Source organism: Ooceraea biroi, chromosome 10, assembly GCF_003672135.1.
Source record: "Ooceraea biroi isolate clonal line C1 chromosome 10, Obir_v5.4, whole genome shotgun sequence".
NCBI classification, from domain to species: Eukaryota; Metazoa; Arthropoda; class Insecta; order Hymenoptera; family Formicidae; genus Ooceraea; species Ooceraea biroi.
Genome location: NC_039515.1, coordinates 1,908,612 through 1,925,008, shown reverse-complemented (window position 1 = coordinate 1,925,008; position 16,397 = coordinate 1,908,612). Strand labels below are relative to the sequence as shown.

The following is a 16,397-nucleotide window of genomic DNA, read 5'->3' as shown; positions in this document are numbered from 1 at the left end:
CGCTAAGACCAATATATCTTCAGGTTGTAACTGAAGCGATACCTGATGCTTTAGCACCCTCGTCGGCCTTTCCTCCTCTTTCACCCCCATGGAAATATATATAGCTAATTACCTCCGCCTCGTATCCCTCGCGCAAGTTGTACGTAAGATCGTGCTGTATATCGTGCGCAAACTCATGCTGATACTCGGGGTACAGTCGCAGGACCTCCACTAAACCCTGCATGTGTATGCATTTCAAATCACAATACGTTAGCGCCTTTACGTCGCAGCTGGATTTCACTACGACGTCGACGGAACCAGATCCGGATGTGCCACCGCCATTATTTCCATGCTGCAGGTGAACGTTTATATCGCAACCCACCAAATCACCCTTTCCTTAAAGAAGATACATCGGGGATGATATCTATTCACGAATAATAAAATCGTATAATATATCAAATGGATATATCATTGCAAAAAGGCGTCGATTGAAATAAAATATGTTGTATTTAAAAAAGTGAAATTTTTCGATGAAGTGATTAATTGTGGGATGAATTAATCAACGCGTGAATGCAGGTATTGGCGCATTACACTTTACCTAAAATTGCGACCACCATGCTGTTTTGCACGACCTCCATAGACCCGTTGCACAAGTAATATATGTAGGAAAGTGCGTCGCCTTTGTGGACGAGGAACTCGCCGGGGGCGCAGAAATTGTTTCTGATATGAAGCGAGAGCAGCTTCAGACATCCTTGCGAGGCGGCTTCGAATATCGGTAAACTTAAAATCTCGCGATGGAGGTGCATTGAAACGTCTCCCCGCAACTCCTCGGGAAATTGTTTAAGTGTCTGCACAAGATTCATCCCGATAATAAACAGTTATCTTGGAAACCCTTGTTATATCGCTTTTAGTACTCCATTTGTTAATTTAATTTTCAAGTTAATTTTCAAGACCAACGATACAATTTTTATCAAGTTGTAACATATATTCATCCCTTTTGTTCAGTGTTTGAAAAAGTACAAAGTCAACGCGATTTTACCTCGTGCACGTCAATACCGTGATTGAGCGACCACATGGTCTGAAAGTAATCTTGCATTCGCTGCTTGAGCTCCTCCGGGATTTGATGCAGGACCAGGAAATCTTTGAGGTCCCGCAGCTTCGTCTGGTACAGCGATCGTCTCGAGTACATTCTCTGAATAATCGCGGTAACGTTGCCAAACACCACGGCATGCATGAGAGCTGAAACGCAAATCGCGCGCACGATGCAATAACGCCGAGATATCAAGTATTATACATCAAGTATTTATCGGACGACGTGATGTGTGCGGATTTTGCGGAACGGATGTTCCGGCACAGAGGGATATATCTTTCATCAATTAGCGCCTGGCAAAATTCATAATACCGAAGCGTTCTACGGACAACGTGTTAATCTCGTTAATCTCTTTATTGGTCAAGCGAGACTTACCGCCGATCAACATCGTGCAAATTGAAAAGAATTTCTCCGAGAATGTGTTCGCCGAGACGTTGCCGAAACCCACAGAAGTCAGGCTGCTGCAGGTGAAATATAACGCCGTTATATAGCTCTCTGTGTGCGTGACATTTTGCACGGATATTTTCAGTTTCTCAGCCAGGGTATGTATCCAGCCTGCAAATTCCAGATATAATGAAAATTAATGAAAATTCCGACGCTTTAATGTAATCCCTAGCGCAATTTAACGCTCGTCCATTTATTGCCTGTATTATAGAGTGCCTATTTGATACTTTTATACACTTCAATCAAAAATATTGCGTTTTTCATACTTTTATCGCGTTATTTTGGTACCTTCATTGCTTTTTTAGTTATTTCTATTCACTGGTTAAAATGAAATAAATTCCGATTACAATTACGTACATGCAACTTTATTATCGAGGAGGTTTTATTTTCTGACCTAGTTTAGAGGGAGACTTCTTCGCACGGAGACACTGTTTCAATGACTGTCGGGGAAAAAACAATTCGCGCAAATCTTATGCATGAGCTCCCGTGTCGATACACAGAAAAAAAGTAAGTGTCACATCAAAACTTATATACTTGTATATACGCAACAATATTTATAATCTTCGTAAAAGAATTTAATAATCTTGAATTTCAACTATATTATAATCTTATTTCAATATTATAGTTGTCACCTGAAGAATACAATATAATTATTTCCTCGACTAGAAAATGCGTCAAATAATAACGGAATAAGATCGTGGGCGTGGAGGTAAGAGACGTATTTTCACGTTGACGGGATTATATCTTATATCTATTATTTATTATATGCACAATTATCACACTCTACCAAATTGTTAACCTCCACGCGAAGACAGCCGCGCGATGGTAATCTAAACTGAACATAACGCACAACGCGAAAACGGTTTGAAAATATGTTATTTTTTATTTAACATTGTTTCCTTTCTATTCAAGAAAATTATTCTTAAATAATAAAAATATATTTTTCTTGATTGAATTATACAAAATTGCTTTATTCAAAAATTGTTTTCTTCGTTTAACGTGATATAATTTCGTTATTTCATTTTAGTTGAAATTCAAGATTATTAAATTCTTTTACGAAGATTATAAATTGTTGCGTATATACAAGTATATAAGTTTTGATGTGACACTTACTTTTTTTCTGTGTAGCATCAAGTCTGTAGTACCACAAATTTACTCGCGCAATCCTACATGAGATATGCAGACGCATCTCCTTAAGATGAGTAGCACGCAGCGCGATTCTTATAGGTCACGGCAACTAGCTTTAGATTGTTTCTCCAGCATATATACATTCTTTCCTCCATCCCCGAGGCATTGAGAACCTAGCTACTTTTATATACATGGGGTTTCTAACTCTATGCCTCCCGTAAGCATAATTCTACGACGTCCCATCGTGGAATAAATGCGCTTGCCAACTGACAGCAGAGTTGTCTGAAAAAACTTACCCAGATCCCAATCTTTGTCGTTCCGCAGCCTCTCCTTCTCGGCGATGACGTACCAGATGCAAGCCAGCCAGTGTGCCACCACAATGAAGAACAGCATGAGCATCGTTAGTATCACGGCGCTGTACTGCGAGTATCTGTCCATTTTTTGCAAGAGCCGCGCGAGTCGTAACAATCGCGTAAGTTTTACTAAATGAATATTACTGTGCGCTGAATCCTATGACAAACATTGATAAGAGACGTTATTTATTTCAGTTACATTTTCAATGGTTCAATTAGGACTCACGCAGAGTCCGAAAAATAGGCACAAGGTAAGCTAAAGGTATCAATTCTATTGAATAAATTGCATTGCGTTTAGAAAATGATTAAAGCTATTTAATAGAGCTTAATAAACATATAAGTATTTGTGTCATTATGTCAAAGACTGTAATGTTTCCCAAGCTGCAGATATTTCTGCGCTTCTTTATTTCTCGCCAAGTAACTTAATAGAAATGAATCCTGACATGAAATATCGATTTTCTACCAAACATGGGTCAAATTAATTAGCGCAGCTTCCCTCTTCGTCAGGTCGGTGCTTGACGGATACTCGAAATTAGTAATTATTACAAAACTGATATTAGGCCACGGTAACACGTGTCATACAGAGTTCGGCCTATACAGAGATTTCGCTTCGTGCTGCTAATTCAAATAATCCGATTTAGATCGACGTCTGCTTGGCGTTTCTCTTTTTTCCCCCCGATTTAATTTCTATGCTATCGAATCACGGAACTACATTGGACTAGAAATGAAAAAAATATTGAAAAGTTGCGTGCACATGATGCCAATTCCATTGAGAGGATTACAGACTCAATTTTACGAAAGATATTGCAGGCCGCTTTAATCTAGCTTTCGTGGCGGATAATGAGCCGGTTCGTACATCTATTTGTAAGCGTATTTGAAGGTACCGACCTCGCCACTGTAGACGTCCGAAGCGTAGAGGAAATCAAACGGTAATGCCGCCACGAGGTCGACAAAGAACCAGCCTTTCACATAGTTCATGGCGATGCTTTTGCTATTGCTGACCACTTCGCCCTTCCTGCTCACGTACGTCGTTCTGAAGTTCAAAGTGATATCTGGAGAAGAATAACAGAGCATATATTGCACGATAAATGCACGTATCAAAATCTCGCAAACGTGCCAGATGATATCTGACGATTTATTGGAAGACCTCGATGCAATCATGAGATCTTGAAAATTCAGATTATTGTCATTATGAAGGATCAAGAGCGATTTAAATCCAAGTTTCTATTGAAATGTTTTATGGCTATTAAAGCCAATTTGAGCAATTAATCCAGGAATCAACAAACGTTGCGAAATAAATGCCGCAATTACGGGACAAGTCGCAGACTTTGACGTTTCTCCGTTTACCCGAATAATCCTTAATTCGTATTCGCATATAGGAAATTGCCAATCAATGCTTTTTCGTTAAACAATAGATATCGTTTCCGATCTCGCGTGATCGCGACAATAATCGTGATTGCGAACGAACGGAAATGCGGAGTGTGTCTGTGCACTGTCTAAAGCCAAATCTCGTGCGTATAGCTGAAACTAGCTTTCCTGCTTGTTGTCCCGTCGAGTTTCCGCTCGCGCAAACGTATCGTAAGCAGCCGGGCGGAACTTCAGCTTTGTGCGATGAATGCCTCTTAATCCCGTTGGCAAATTGGATTTCAGCCGCAAAATTCGCGTTCCACATCCATTTATCCGAAGTAACCCCGTTCGGAAGCAACAGATCGCGGATGGCGTTTTACATGTCGCTATTCATCGATCTCAACATTAATCGCTCGTTATTATTATATCGAACTCGTTAAAGGATTCGCCATCGAGAAACTTCGCGTGTACGCCGCACTTACCCCGTACTTACCCCGAAAAGGGACATGAAAAGTTTGCCGCAATTTGTAACGCAGCTTTAATGCGAATTTCATCCGCCTCGTTTAATTCCAGCGCAATTTCGTCTGACAGTTTAAAAATCGATGTTGCGAACTGGCGTGGCGCGCAGTATTGAAAACACCTTGTTGTTTATTTATTGAGATTTATGACACGCAGCATCCGCGATTATCACCGTAGAACATTTGCACGTAGCATTTCAGGAATTCGCACGTAGGCACGAGCCTGGACTCGCGTATGATATCGAAAAAGAGAGAAAACAGAAACGGAACAAAAAGGATCACGATGTTATAACGCGAACCCGACGCTCAAAGGCTCTCCCAAAGGCGAGAGGAAATGCTCTTTTTCCCGCGGCGTCATTAAGTTTCTCCGTTAATTGACACGTTTCATTACCGGAGAGCACCCTTTCGGCGTTATCGCAAGAGCGGCTTCGTTACTTAAAGTAGCTTTGTTTACTGGGATCAGTTAACGCTGGATTTGCGCTTAAAACACGCCTCGCGCGACTCGCTCCTGCGTAAATCGCACGCGTTACCCGATACTTCCTCTCGCAGGAAACGTTACTTGGCCGGATGCTTGGCGAATATGCATGCCGACGAGTTCCGTTTCGTCGGAGAATTCGAGGTGAGGGGACGCGATCGTGTTCCTTGTGGCTAAAACGTGTTGCTGTTTAGATCGATTGTCACCAGACGCAAAGCATTTCTGGTACACGATCTGTCGATCTCCCATCTGCCGCCTTCCCGTGGCGCAACGAGGGAAAGATGAGGAAAAAGGGAGTTGGTTGATCGTTTTCGGAGCTAACGAGCTCCACGTGCTACCAATTGAATAAAGGGAAAAGACTTTCCTCGTTCCCTTCTCGGACACATTATTCCAAGGGGACGGCAGCAATCGATATCCGCCACGAGATAGCGATTAGATTTCCCGTTATTTTTTTATTCATTTAGGAGTAATGCGTTTCTCCCTCTAGCTTCGATCGTTTGCAGTGCAACGTTTTCGATGTGCCGCTCATTATGTATTAGCATATGCATGCGTACAATTATGGTAATCTACCGATTCTGGTAGATCCGTTGATGTACCGGAAATGGCCTCTTTTGAACTGAATTATTAATTAATCTTTTAATTGATTTATCCTGTTGCATGTTTTATTCATCCCGCCACTCAATTCTCTTTATCGTCGTATCGAGAAGGAAAACGCATCAGGATGCGACCTTATTTAAATGACGGATCCGTTTACTTGGCAAAATGATCCAGGAGGATCAACGGTTCAGGCGAGATCGGAGGGTGAAGGGATAAAGGGAGGCCTAAAGGGTATTGAGGGAAGGCATCGAAAATTGATGTCGCAGCAGCAGGTACTCACCGATTATGAAGAGCACTTCGACGACAACGTCACTGACCATGGTAGGCCTATCGGTGTTGATGAAGCTCGCGTTATAGGGAACGATTATTGCCACGTAAAAGGTCGCGATGAGGATCAACCAGTCCCAGCAGGATTTGAAGCCACCGTAATGACTAAGGATGAACTGCGACTTTTTGATCGCCGTCGTTTTGTATTCCGGTAAAGGCGGCGCAGTGGAATGCAGAAGCGTCTACGGAATAATATGCGACATAAAAGCAAGAGCTCTCGCCCACCACTTGATCTTTGCCGAATTCTCGGTGGTCAGATAAGAACATACTTGACCCATATCCTCTTTTGCTTTCGTCTCTGAGACTTCTCAAGATTTAAATACGTAAAATTTTTATTTAAATGTATCAATTTCGACTTATTGCAAATTGTTAATTTGGAAAAAATGACATTTATATTAGAAGAAATGAGTACTAATTGCTTGAAAAACAAAGTCCTCTCTATTAGTATATATATATTTATCAGAAAACTTATATATGCCTGTATTATATAAACCTCATTTTACAATTTGATCTGCACAAAAGAGAATGAACGTAATAATTATTAATTTCGGAGATTCTAAGTAAATGATGTATGTTGCGGATAATAATTTTTCATTATTTCCTCACTTGATATCACACATTAGATTTAATTCTTATTATATATTGTCTATGTTATTGTGTATAGCATGAGCCAACGATAAGAAATTCAAGAAAATTAATAATCGTACATTGTTTAGCTTAATTTTGTGCTTATTGTCCTGCTTGTAATGGCCCGAGAGTTGATAAAGGACGGCGCGACTTCTTCTTCTACCGTAATTGGAAGGCGGTGCCTCAGGATCGATATTGCCATTCGAGTCTAGAATTGTAAATTGCGCTATTATTGGACTGGAGATTATATATAATTGCGGAGAAATATCTCAAAGCGTTCCGAACGACAAAAATTACGTAAAGCTATAATTAACCGAAGGAAACGTAAGCACGTACATTGTGAAAAACAGTTCGGCGAAAATAATCCCTTTTCCTCTAATCTTTTCACGTAATTGCATCAATATACAGTTATCACGAGAAAATCGATTTGTATAAATGCAATTTACAAATAATCATATATTACAGGCTGGTGAGAGAGTATTGCCTTGTGTTCCGTAACTCCTGCGTGAAGCTTGTAAGCGCGACTACTGATCCATTCCAATTGATATCACGATTTATCCAGTAGACTCAAACTCGTTTTACGATCAAATTGGGAACGATGTACGTCGCTTGAGTTTCAAAGGTGGCCTTACGAAATATTTAAATAAATCTCGAATGCGATATTTTAAAAAATAATTAACTACAAGGTTGCATAGTTCTTTTTGATAATTCTGTTAACAAGTAGAAAATTAACGGCAGGTTTTTTTATTTTACCGGGTACTTCATTAGAATCATTACGTTTAACTGACGTGCGGTTACAGACTCCGACGTTGCAGTATATGACGGATTCGTGCAGCGTGTTGCGTGATCGCGGTGCTAGAAGCGTGAATCGTTAAACGCGTCGTGAGTGAAACAGAGAAAGAGAGAGAGAGAGAGAGAAAGATACGTAAAGGGCCAATTCCTACCCATCCAGCGATGCGGACTCGTAAACCCCGAATACGAGTCGTATTTTTGGTCGCGATGTCGACAGAACGCATCGTTCCTCATTAAAATCGATCCACCTGCGCGTATTTTAGCAGCGAAGCATGGTTAGAACTCACCACTATCGTGCAACTCACAGAGCTGAAGATTCTTCGTGTGTGTGATGTCTTTGTGCGAGGCCAGAAACAGTACGACGTCACCCTTCTCGTTCTTTATCGGGACGATGTCGAGTAGGCAATCGAATGGGCTTCCTGCAATTCGAAATCAGGCCCGTTTATCATGCGTAAGCGAATTTTAAGTTAAAAGGCGATTGAAAGATCTTTTTCTGGGTCCACGATGCCGAGACCAAATCATCCATTCAAGGGAGTGAGTTGCTCACCGTCGAGAACTTTATTCTAATAACGAGCGCTGATGCGCATATTAATCGTTGCACGACGTAACGCACTCGAAAGAAAGAAACGCCAAATGCGAGTGAGAAATTATGCTACGTTCTTCTTCTCCCAGAAACAAAATACTTGCACGAGAAACCGCGAAAAGTTAAAAGAGAAACGTTACTGACGTACAAAACATTCTACTTCTATGGAAATACCGTGATTACGTAACGGGAAGACATTTTGTTAAACGTTTCCCGACACGGTAATATTACTATGGAATGCCGCGTTAGTGTGGCACACAAAAGGAATATCATCGTATACAGAAAAGAATTTCCCAGCTGCTGCTACCGTTACCGCACTCTCTTTTTGATCCCTTATTTACGAGACTTTCTCGCGCTGAAAAACTGCTTTTTCCCCGCGACGCGGGCTCTTGTTCGCGCCTGCGAGTATATAATGCATACAATTTGTCACGCAAATGCTAATCCCACCTGAATAATAATTGGAGTTTTTGGGATAATTTCGCGATGAACGAGCGGGTGCTTGTCTCTCTGGTGTAACGCGCCGATCTCACCCTGGCGGATGGTGTTCGTGAATCGACAATTAACTTACACTCGCAATCGCACGGCCAATGAAAGAACTTGGTTACTCCATCAGCGAGGAAATAAATTCTGGGTCAAAGTAATGAGACAGAGTACATTGCGGACGACGTTCCGGTTAACTTTACCGTAGACTGATTTTCCTCGTCGCGCGAAGGGAAAAACGAGACGCAGCCGCGAGATTGCTTCATTTAGTTTTGCATGGCAAGCTAGTTTAAAAAATATTCCATTTCTTAATGCCATCTGGTCTCGGAAAGTGCAAGTCGATATTGACTTTTATTATCGTGTTCAAATTTTCACTTAGACATTAGCGTTAAACATCAGCATTGAATATAAATATTATCAAACACTTTTGATTCTTGCTTCAATATAGTTATTCTCGTATTATTAATAATTCCTTCTAATGCGTTAATGAACATTTATTATTGCATATGTTTCGATTAGTATATATTATATTATATGATATTCATGTTACGTGTGTAAATCCGCGTGATGCATAATGAGTACGCTGCCATTTTCTCTAACAGTGTTCAGATATTTATCTCTAATGCATAAATGATTGCTCACGAAAAATGTAGAAAAATTCTTGAAAGAATATAAAATGTATATAAAACACCTATCTATATTTTGCAACGACGAGAAAGACAAAAGTAATTTTTAATCGAAGTAATATCCTCACGCGCGCGCCACGATCGTTCGCAATTTAAAAATCTCCTTCCGGGTATCTTCCGGGTATCTCGAGCTTACCGCTCTTTTTGTAGAAGACTACCTCCATCTTCAATTCCGTCTTGCTCTCGAGGCTCTTGTCGATCATTGCCTTTTCCTCCTCCTTCGTTTCCGACCCGTAGAGGAATTTGCAAGCGCAACCCTTCTGCATGATTTGCGCTCGCGCAAACCCCGTCAGCTCGCAGAATCCATCGGAGCAGTAGACGATCGGATAGATCGACGGAACCTGCGCATTTCCCAGTACAAAGTTGCTGTCTGCAAAAACAAAGAAGAACACGCGAATTAGTCGCAATCATTGACGGAAACGCGCATCGACGCCCCTTAAAAATGATTCCTCCGAAAATGGTCGCCATGCAAAACGCGCGGAAATCACGACCTCGCCGTGACATTTCAGCAGGATCAAAAAGCGATTTGCATCCGACGCGCCCTCGTTTAATCCGTTAAATAAAACGCACGAAATGTTCTCTCGGAACAGCGCAGGATAGCGCTTTAATGTCACGATACGATGTCAGGAGACAGTATACGTATACGTCTTTTTCCCGCTTCCTTCCCTCGCGTTCCTCTTTTCATTCCGTCTCGGGATATGTGTTTGCCCACGCTGCACGGTACAAACGTGGACGAGGTGCGCTTCGCGTACCTGAAAATCTGACATTTTCATCAAACGCCCCAAAGAAGAGGACGCAGTTTCTCCCCCAGAGAAGAATATTTTTAGCTGATAACCCTTCGCGCGATTCAGACCTGCCTCATTCGTGCTAATTTCTATTTTATGCTTCTCGCTTAACTGCAATGTACAGGGTAACTGTCATTATCAAACGATACGGCGCCGTTTCCGACCATTCTCTTTCGGCTGCGAAGCATTCGCGCGACAAACAGGAAGTACGCGCCCCACGCTGATAAGAGCGCGCGGGGAATGCGGCTCTCGCATGTTGACTGCGATACGATATGAGCGGGAAAAACACACGTACGTACGCACACAAGATGTATAACGCAATAAACGTATCGGACGTTCCGTTTGCCGGAAGTTGCGTCGCTGTCGTCTCGCGCAAGTTATTTCCGGGGTCTCGGCAGTTCCGATATATGTGGGCGCAGCAATTTCCACACGTCCGAGATGATGTCGTTTCGCTAATGAAATCCTGCGAGAACGCGCACGTTTGCAGCACCAAGTTCTCGTTCGTCGTTGGTCAGCGCATTAATTTCATCCTAAACGCACATCGCAAGTCACGCTAACCGCCTTTGCCGTTTCCCCGGGAGTCCGCGCGTAAACGCAACTTCCGAATTCTGAGAGTGATCGCGAGATATGACGCGGAAAAGCGGAAAAACGCGCGAAGAATATTCGCGACGAGTGATAAGCGAGTGATAGGCGAGATTTGGTACGGATGAAAGGAAAACAGGAAAAATTCCAAGGCTGAACGTGATGATAAAAAATAGCATCATCGCTTTTACCCTTAGGAGGCCGCACGATGACGTCAGAATCATTGACAAAGCCGCCTTCCAATAAACCAGATAATCAGCCGCTTGCAACGTTTGCATCACGCCTGCTTTTTCCTCACGTGTCATCAGCATTTCGATTGTCGGATTAATAACACTTATGTAATTTCTTCGCGGCGCACGATAAACGCGCCCGAGCTGCTCGCTCATGGCTGATTCGCCGAAACGCGAGCAAGAAAAACTGGAAATGTTAATTTGAAAGTTAGTGGCGATCGCGACGGTAAATCGATCGCCAAACTTCTAAACGATTATTGGCGTGAGCGAACCGCCCCCGAGAAAGTCAGTTTCATTCCACCCTCCCTTGATCGCTTCCGCGGCGGCAACACCAAATAATTACCAAGATCCCGCGGGGGTTTCCGAACTCTTCCAGCAAATTGCGTAAGTTACCTCGAGTCACAAGAACGGCTCATCAAACGAAACAATTAATTACCCCGCACGTTGGCGCGAATCGTTTCTCGCACATGAAAGTTCTCCAGCTGCATATTTCCAACCGTTTCCTCGATAATTCACGATTTCCCGCGATTCCAAGATGTTGAAAGACGTAAGGGACGTACCGAGAAAATGCGAGTGACGTCCGATGGCCTCAGAGCGTCTCCAAAAATTTGTACACGTCGGATCTGAGGATCAACGCGAGAGCGATATATTTTCGGTAAAAATCCGATTGTTCTTACTTGAAGGTCTCGCAAACAGTTTGCAGCTGCGCGTGTTTGCGGATGTAACGAAGGAATTCGGGGATCGCAAACGGAAATTCCGGATCGCTTCGTATTCTGAAGCGTTCGCGTGCAATATTCGCTCCCCTCGCGCTCATTAATGCGCGCCCGGTGTGTCTAATTTCAGCCACATCGGTAAATACATGCGCGCATTAGCCATTATAATCCAGCAGATCGCAATAATAATTAGGCACGGTTCACGTGCAGATTGCGACGAGATCTGCCGCAATATCTTCCGCTAACGCGTCGAAGGCTAATTACGTGAATCGTGAGATTGAAACTGTCACTCTCCATTGGGAGTTCGTTTATATCTTCGGTTAATGATAAGTGTCAATCATGAGAAACCTCGAAGATCGATCCGCTAAGTGTGATGAACGATGAGATGTATCATCCTAGAAATTTTGCTATTCACTCAGGCGGAGGGCAGCAATCTCGTATCTTTACGCGAGCGGTACTCCGATAAGCCGGCAGCTACGGGCGAATTTAATTAAAACAAGAATGATCCGAACTAACTAAGGTGAATTAGCGTGAAAATAGAGAATAGCACGCGATATGTCCATGCGCCATGCGCTCGTTGGCATTATCTATTACGGTCAGTCACGTTCCCCGTTATCGTCCGGCTTCTCCTACCTCTCGCGGATTAAAGTAATACGTGATGTTTAGCCTAAAATAATAATGTTATTTCGCAGTCGCACCGTCAATATTTAATCGCGACGTTATCACGGTCATCGTGGATTAAGGTGGTAACACCTAAGGTATAGATACACGATGACCTTGCAGGTTCCGTCACGTTTTGCGGATTTAGTTGCAAGTCGAGAGTCTTCGGATAAAAATGATTTAAAAAGGTGATTTTATAAGTGCTGGCAATTCCCTGGCCTCGTGTCGTGGATTTCCAAGCACGAGGGATAACGCGCGTGCGTTCGTGTCGAAATTTTCAAGCACCAACTCGAGAAAATTCACGCTCCGCGTAAAATTGGAGGATGTGACACAACGCTCTCCGAGACGGTTCCGCGCTATCTGAGATTTAAGTTCGTCGTCGTCGTTTGATGAGGGAGATGACTTACGTTGCCTCCTCGTCATCGTCTTACGTTGCCTCGAAACGAAACACAAAGCGGAATCGAACATGGAGGATTCACCGAGGCAATCTAACTTGGAGCAATATTCATCTCCTGCGCTCACGCGGCTCGTATTCTTGCGCAGCATTCTTGAGCTGTTAAAATGCATTATCAGCGCGACCGCTGGTCGATATTATATGCATATAGCTTCCTCGATATTACGCGAACGGTTATTGACCCGGTAAAGGAGGACTGGCTATTGTTTTCCGCATTCACGTCGCATCTCTGCAGGAAGGTTGCAGCAAGACGTACAATGGCGCGTTACAGATGCGGATCATAAGCGGCACCGGGCAGATCCATGCATCGCCACGTAGCCCGCGTTACCGTTAACTGGGAAACGGGTCGTCGTTACTGTCGTTCCACTACTTCCACTCTCGTGTACACCTGCTATCAAGAAACTCTTAGTCGTTGTAATATAATTTACTGCAAACTCAATTAAGACGGCTGCCGCGCGTTTTCCATTCCCCAGACGTCTTCTTCGGAATTATATTCCATATAATTCGCGGCGCTTTTATACACACATACATACATACATACATATATACATATATATAGGTATGTACATCTTACAACGAAGCACGAAGTTGAAAACAACATCGATTTTAATTAAGCATTTAGATAATTATTCCAACACGCGCGCATTGACATCCTTCTTCTTTCTCATCTATTATGTATGTTACTACTTTGTTTTTCATGGGAAAATGTTGGAACGCTGCTGTACTAAGCGCAATTTCTCCATTTAGGAAGATAAGGCTTGATTACACAAAGTGTTGTCGCATACAAATTTCCGCTTATCGGAGTATAATTTTGAGGGTGGTGGAGAGATTTATTATCCACGCGAGTTTATTACGGACGGCGCTGCTTGGCAATCCTTAGAAGAGGAAACGATAAATCGTCGCTTTTAATCGAATCTTTACAGAATTTTGGAAACGAAGAGAAACAGGTGAAATGTCAAATATTATCTTTGTGTTTCGCAATTCTAAATCGATTTCATTTTCTGCCGACGCAGCCTTGCGAGCCTCTCAGAATACAAAAACCCAAAATTCCGTCATGGTAGATTGCAATCTTCGCGAAGATTCGTGTTTGCGTATAATAAAGCTTATATACCTTCATATGATATGTATACATATGTACATATATGTATAAATATGTAATATATGTATCATACCAATATTATACACATATATCACGCAATGATGATAGCGCGCACGCATCCTGCCGAGAAAGAAAACGGTAGAAAAATACAATCTTTTGGAGAATTTTCCTCATAAATAACGAACGAGCACGAAGGATCTGTATTATTCCCGTAGCGTATCCGATTTCGAAAGTAGCTTGTTTGACATATTTGATGTGTACATGTTATTGTTGCTTAATAATTATACATTAAATTTGCAGAATATAATGTTTCATAATTGAATATGGAGGATTGTTTCACGTTTGCTTTCGTTTTGTTTCGTTAACAAATCTATTATAAATGTCGCTCGTGCATGTTGAGTCAATATTAGATGAAGGAACAGAATTAATATTTACCATAAACCGAAAACCCGGCAATTTTCATCCTCTCTAAATAGAAGATGACTTTCGTCCGAGAACGCGTTACAGTTTTGTTCGATATCCTCGGCTTTTCCCTCACAGGGAGAATAGCTCTCTCCCTTTGCATTACAATGCCTTCTTGGCGTGGATATCAAGAGATTAACCTTGGGAAACACGAGACCTAAAGCCTACGGAATCCCGTGTGACCAACTTTGTCCCTTGGTCCAATATATTTCGTGGAATTTTTCTTCAGCAGCACGAGACCTGATCCGTTTGCCGTATCGTCGATATCGCCCGGCATTTTCCACCGAGCAATTGAATACCATCGGGACCAGTATTTACATCCACGCACAATTATGATGCACACTTTTACTATACAATAAATACAGAAAATTTAATTGCAAAGTTCGACTGAACGCTATTCGCGTTATTTGAAGAATTATTTTATGGTTTGTCCATTCTTGTTCACGATGCGAAACAAAATGGTAAAAAACGACTTTACCGAGGCTTTTTCTCATAGAAATGAACAATTTTCGGCGTCGAATCGCTCCGCTAATTAGATTGACCAACCTTCCCATTACCGCACTTTAAATTTCCGTGATTGTTTTATCGTGTCAGTTGATCGAAGGGTCGGTAGAGGAGCATAGATAGGCGCGCATGCATCGTTCTAGCGTTATCTATCTGCGTCAGTGCCCGTCATTATTTACGATAAGATACGAGAGTTATCCATATTTAGTAATCATCATCCCCCCGTCGCCTGGATCGATAGTCGAATTGCTCGTTCACGGAAGAGCGGATTGCCGCTTACAAACCAGCTCGTTGCGAACCACTGTCACATTGTAAATACGTCTGTATATACGCATACAATGAATTAAACTTGGAGTAAACTTTCTGTGTGGAAATTAATTTCATTCGAACTTTAAGAGTAGCATTTCGCGAGCTCCGTGCATTGCGTATGCATGGAGATATGTACGTCTTCTCCCGCTGTTTGCAGGCAGCTTCCAAACTTCTGATTGATGCGCGATGTATCCAGCGAAATATTTCTATGCCTCCGTGAAGATACAAATTTCCGAGCACGATTCCTGGCATCATTATAGATTACTATTCTAGCATGCTGACTTTAAATAATAAATCCCTTAACGGATTTTAACAGGCACGTTCGTGCATACCGTCTTGTCAGAACTTCCGTGTTCTTCCCGTCGTGAACGAACATCACTCATGCGAGAAAATTATAGTACTTTATCAGTAGACTTTCGTAAATACATATAACAATGCGAGATGATACAAAAATATATAAACGACGAAACTAATGCAAACAAAAATAATGTTGTCATTTGTGTTATTATTATTGTATATCTCTCGCGAATTTAGCGACGTTTACCCCGAAATATTTGCTCTATAATTCTTTGCGTTTGAAAATCTCGATCAGGCTCCGCTGTACTGCGGAACTTCGAAATATATGAGACTTTAACTGTAGGGATATTAAATGGTGATTTATGCCGCTATCAAAAATCGCCAAGCGGCGAATTTCATTTTATGCCACGCAATCGCGTAAGTTATTGCAGCAATTATTATATGTATTTGCGTAATGACGCATTGCGCTCTCGAATATACTGCGACGCACACACATCCGAAAACTGATCGTCGCGACAATGTGTACGATATACGATATGCACGAGCATCATGACGTGGTAGCATCCAGCAAAGAGCAGGACATTTTGGTGCACGAAGCGATGTGCCTGGCTCCGAATTTGCGGAGAGTGCGCGTATGTACGTCGAAACATTGTGACAGTTATATACAACGATTCAGGCCCGATCGCGACGGTTACGAAAATGGATATGACCCCACGGCGCGCAACACCGTGCAACCGGAAGTTCGGCGCCATCAGAGATATTAACTCGCGTTCTGCACCCTTTATGTAACATTCAAATCGCTACGCGTGTTTAACTCTCGCATGTAGCTTCCTAATAAACGTTCACAAGAGCCGACTACACGAAGAACCACCCTCG

The 16,397-nt window shown here is 42.3% G+C and overlaps 1 protein-coding gene across 3 annotated transcripts in view; it reads right to left on the bottom strand.

The window, feature by feature from the left end:
* Positions 1-16,397, bottom strand: part of LOC105274750 (potassium voltage-gated channel subfamily H member 8) — a 28,804-nt gene that overhangs the window by 6,857 nt on the left and 5,550 nt on the right. For 2 of the 3 annotated variants that reach the window (XM_011331119.3, XM_011331118.3), the window contains exons 3-12: positions 9,563-9,796; positions 7,965-8,096; positions 6,966-7,093; positions 6,212-6,440; positions 3,883-4,046; positions 2,938-3,151; positions 1,445-1,624; positions 1,019-1,218; positions 578-827; positions 113-375 (exon numbers count right to left, since the gene is read on the bottom strand). In XM_011331119.3, coding sequence (XP_011329421.1) covers positions 113-375; positions 578-827; positions 1,019-1,218; positions 1,445-1,624; positions 2,938-3,151; positions 3,883-4,046; positions 6,212-6,440; positions 6,966-7,093; positions 7,965-8,096; positions 9,563-9,796 — 1,994 coding nt within the window. The remainder of the gene's footprint in view (positions 1-112; positions 376-577; positions 828-1,018; positions 1,219-1,444; positions 1,625-2,937; positions 3,152-3,882; positions 4,047-6,211; positions 6,441-6,965; positions 7,094-7,964; positions 8,097-9,562; positions 9,797-16,397) is intronic. The other variant, XM_011331120.3, reaches the window with a different exon arrangement.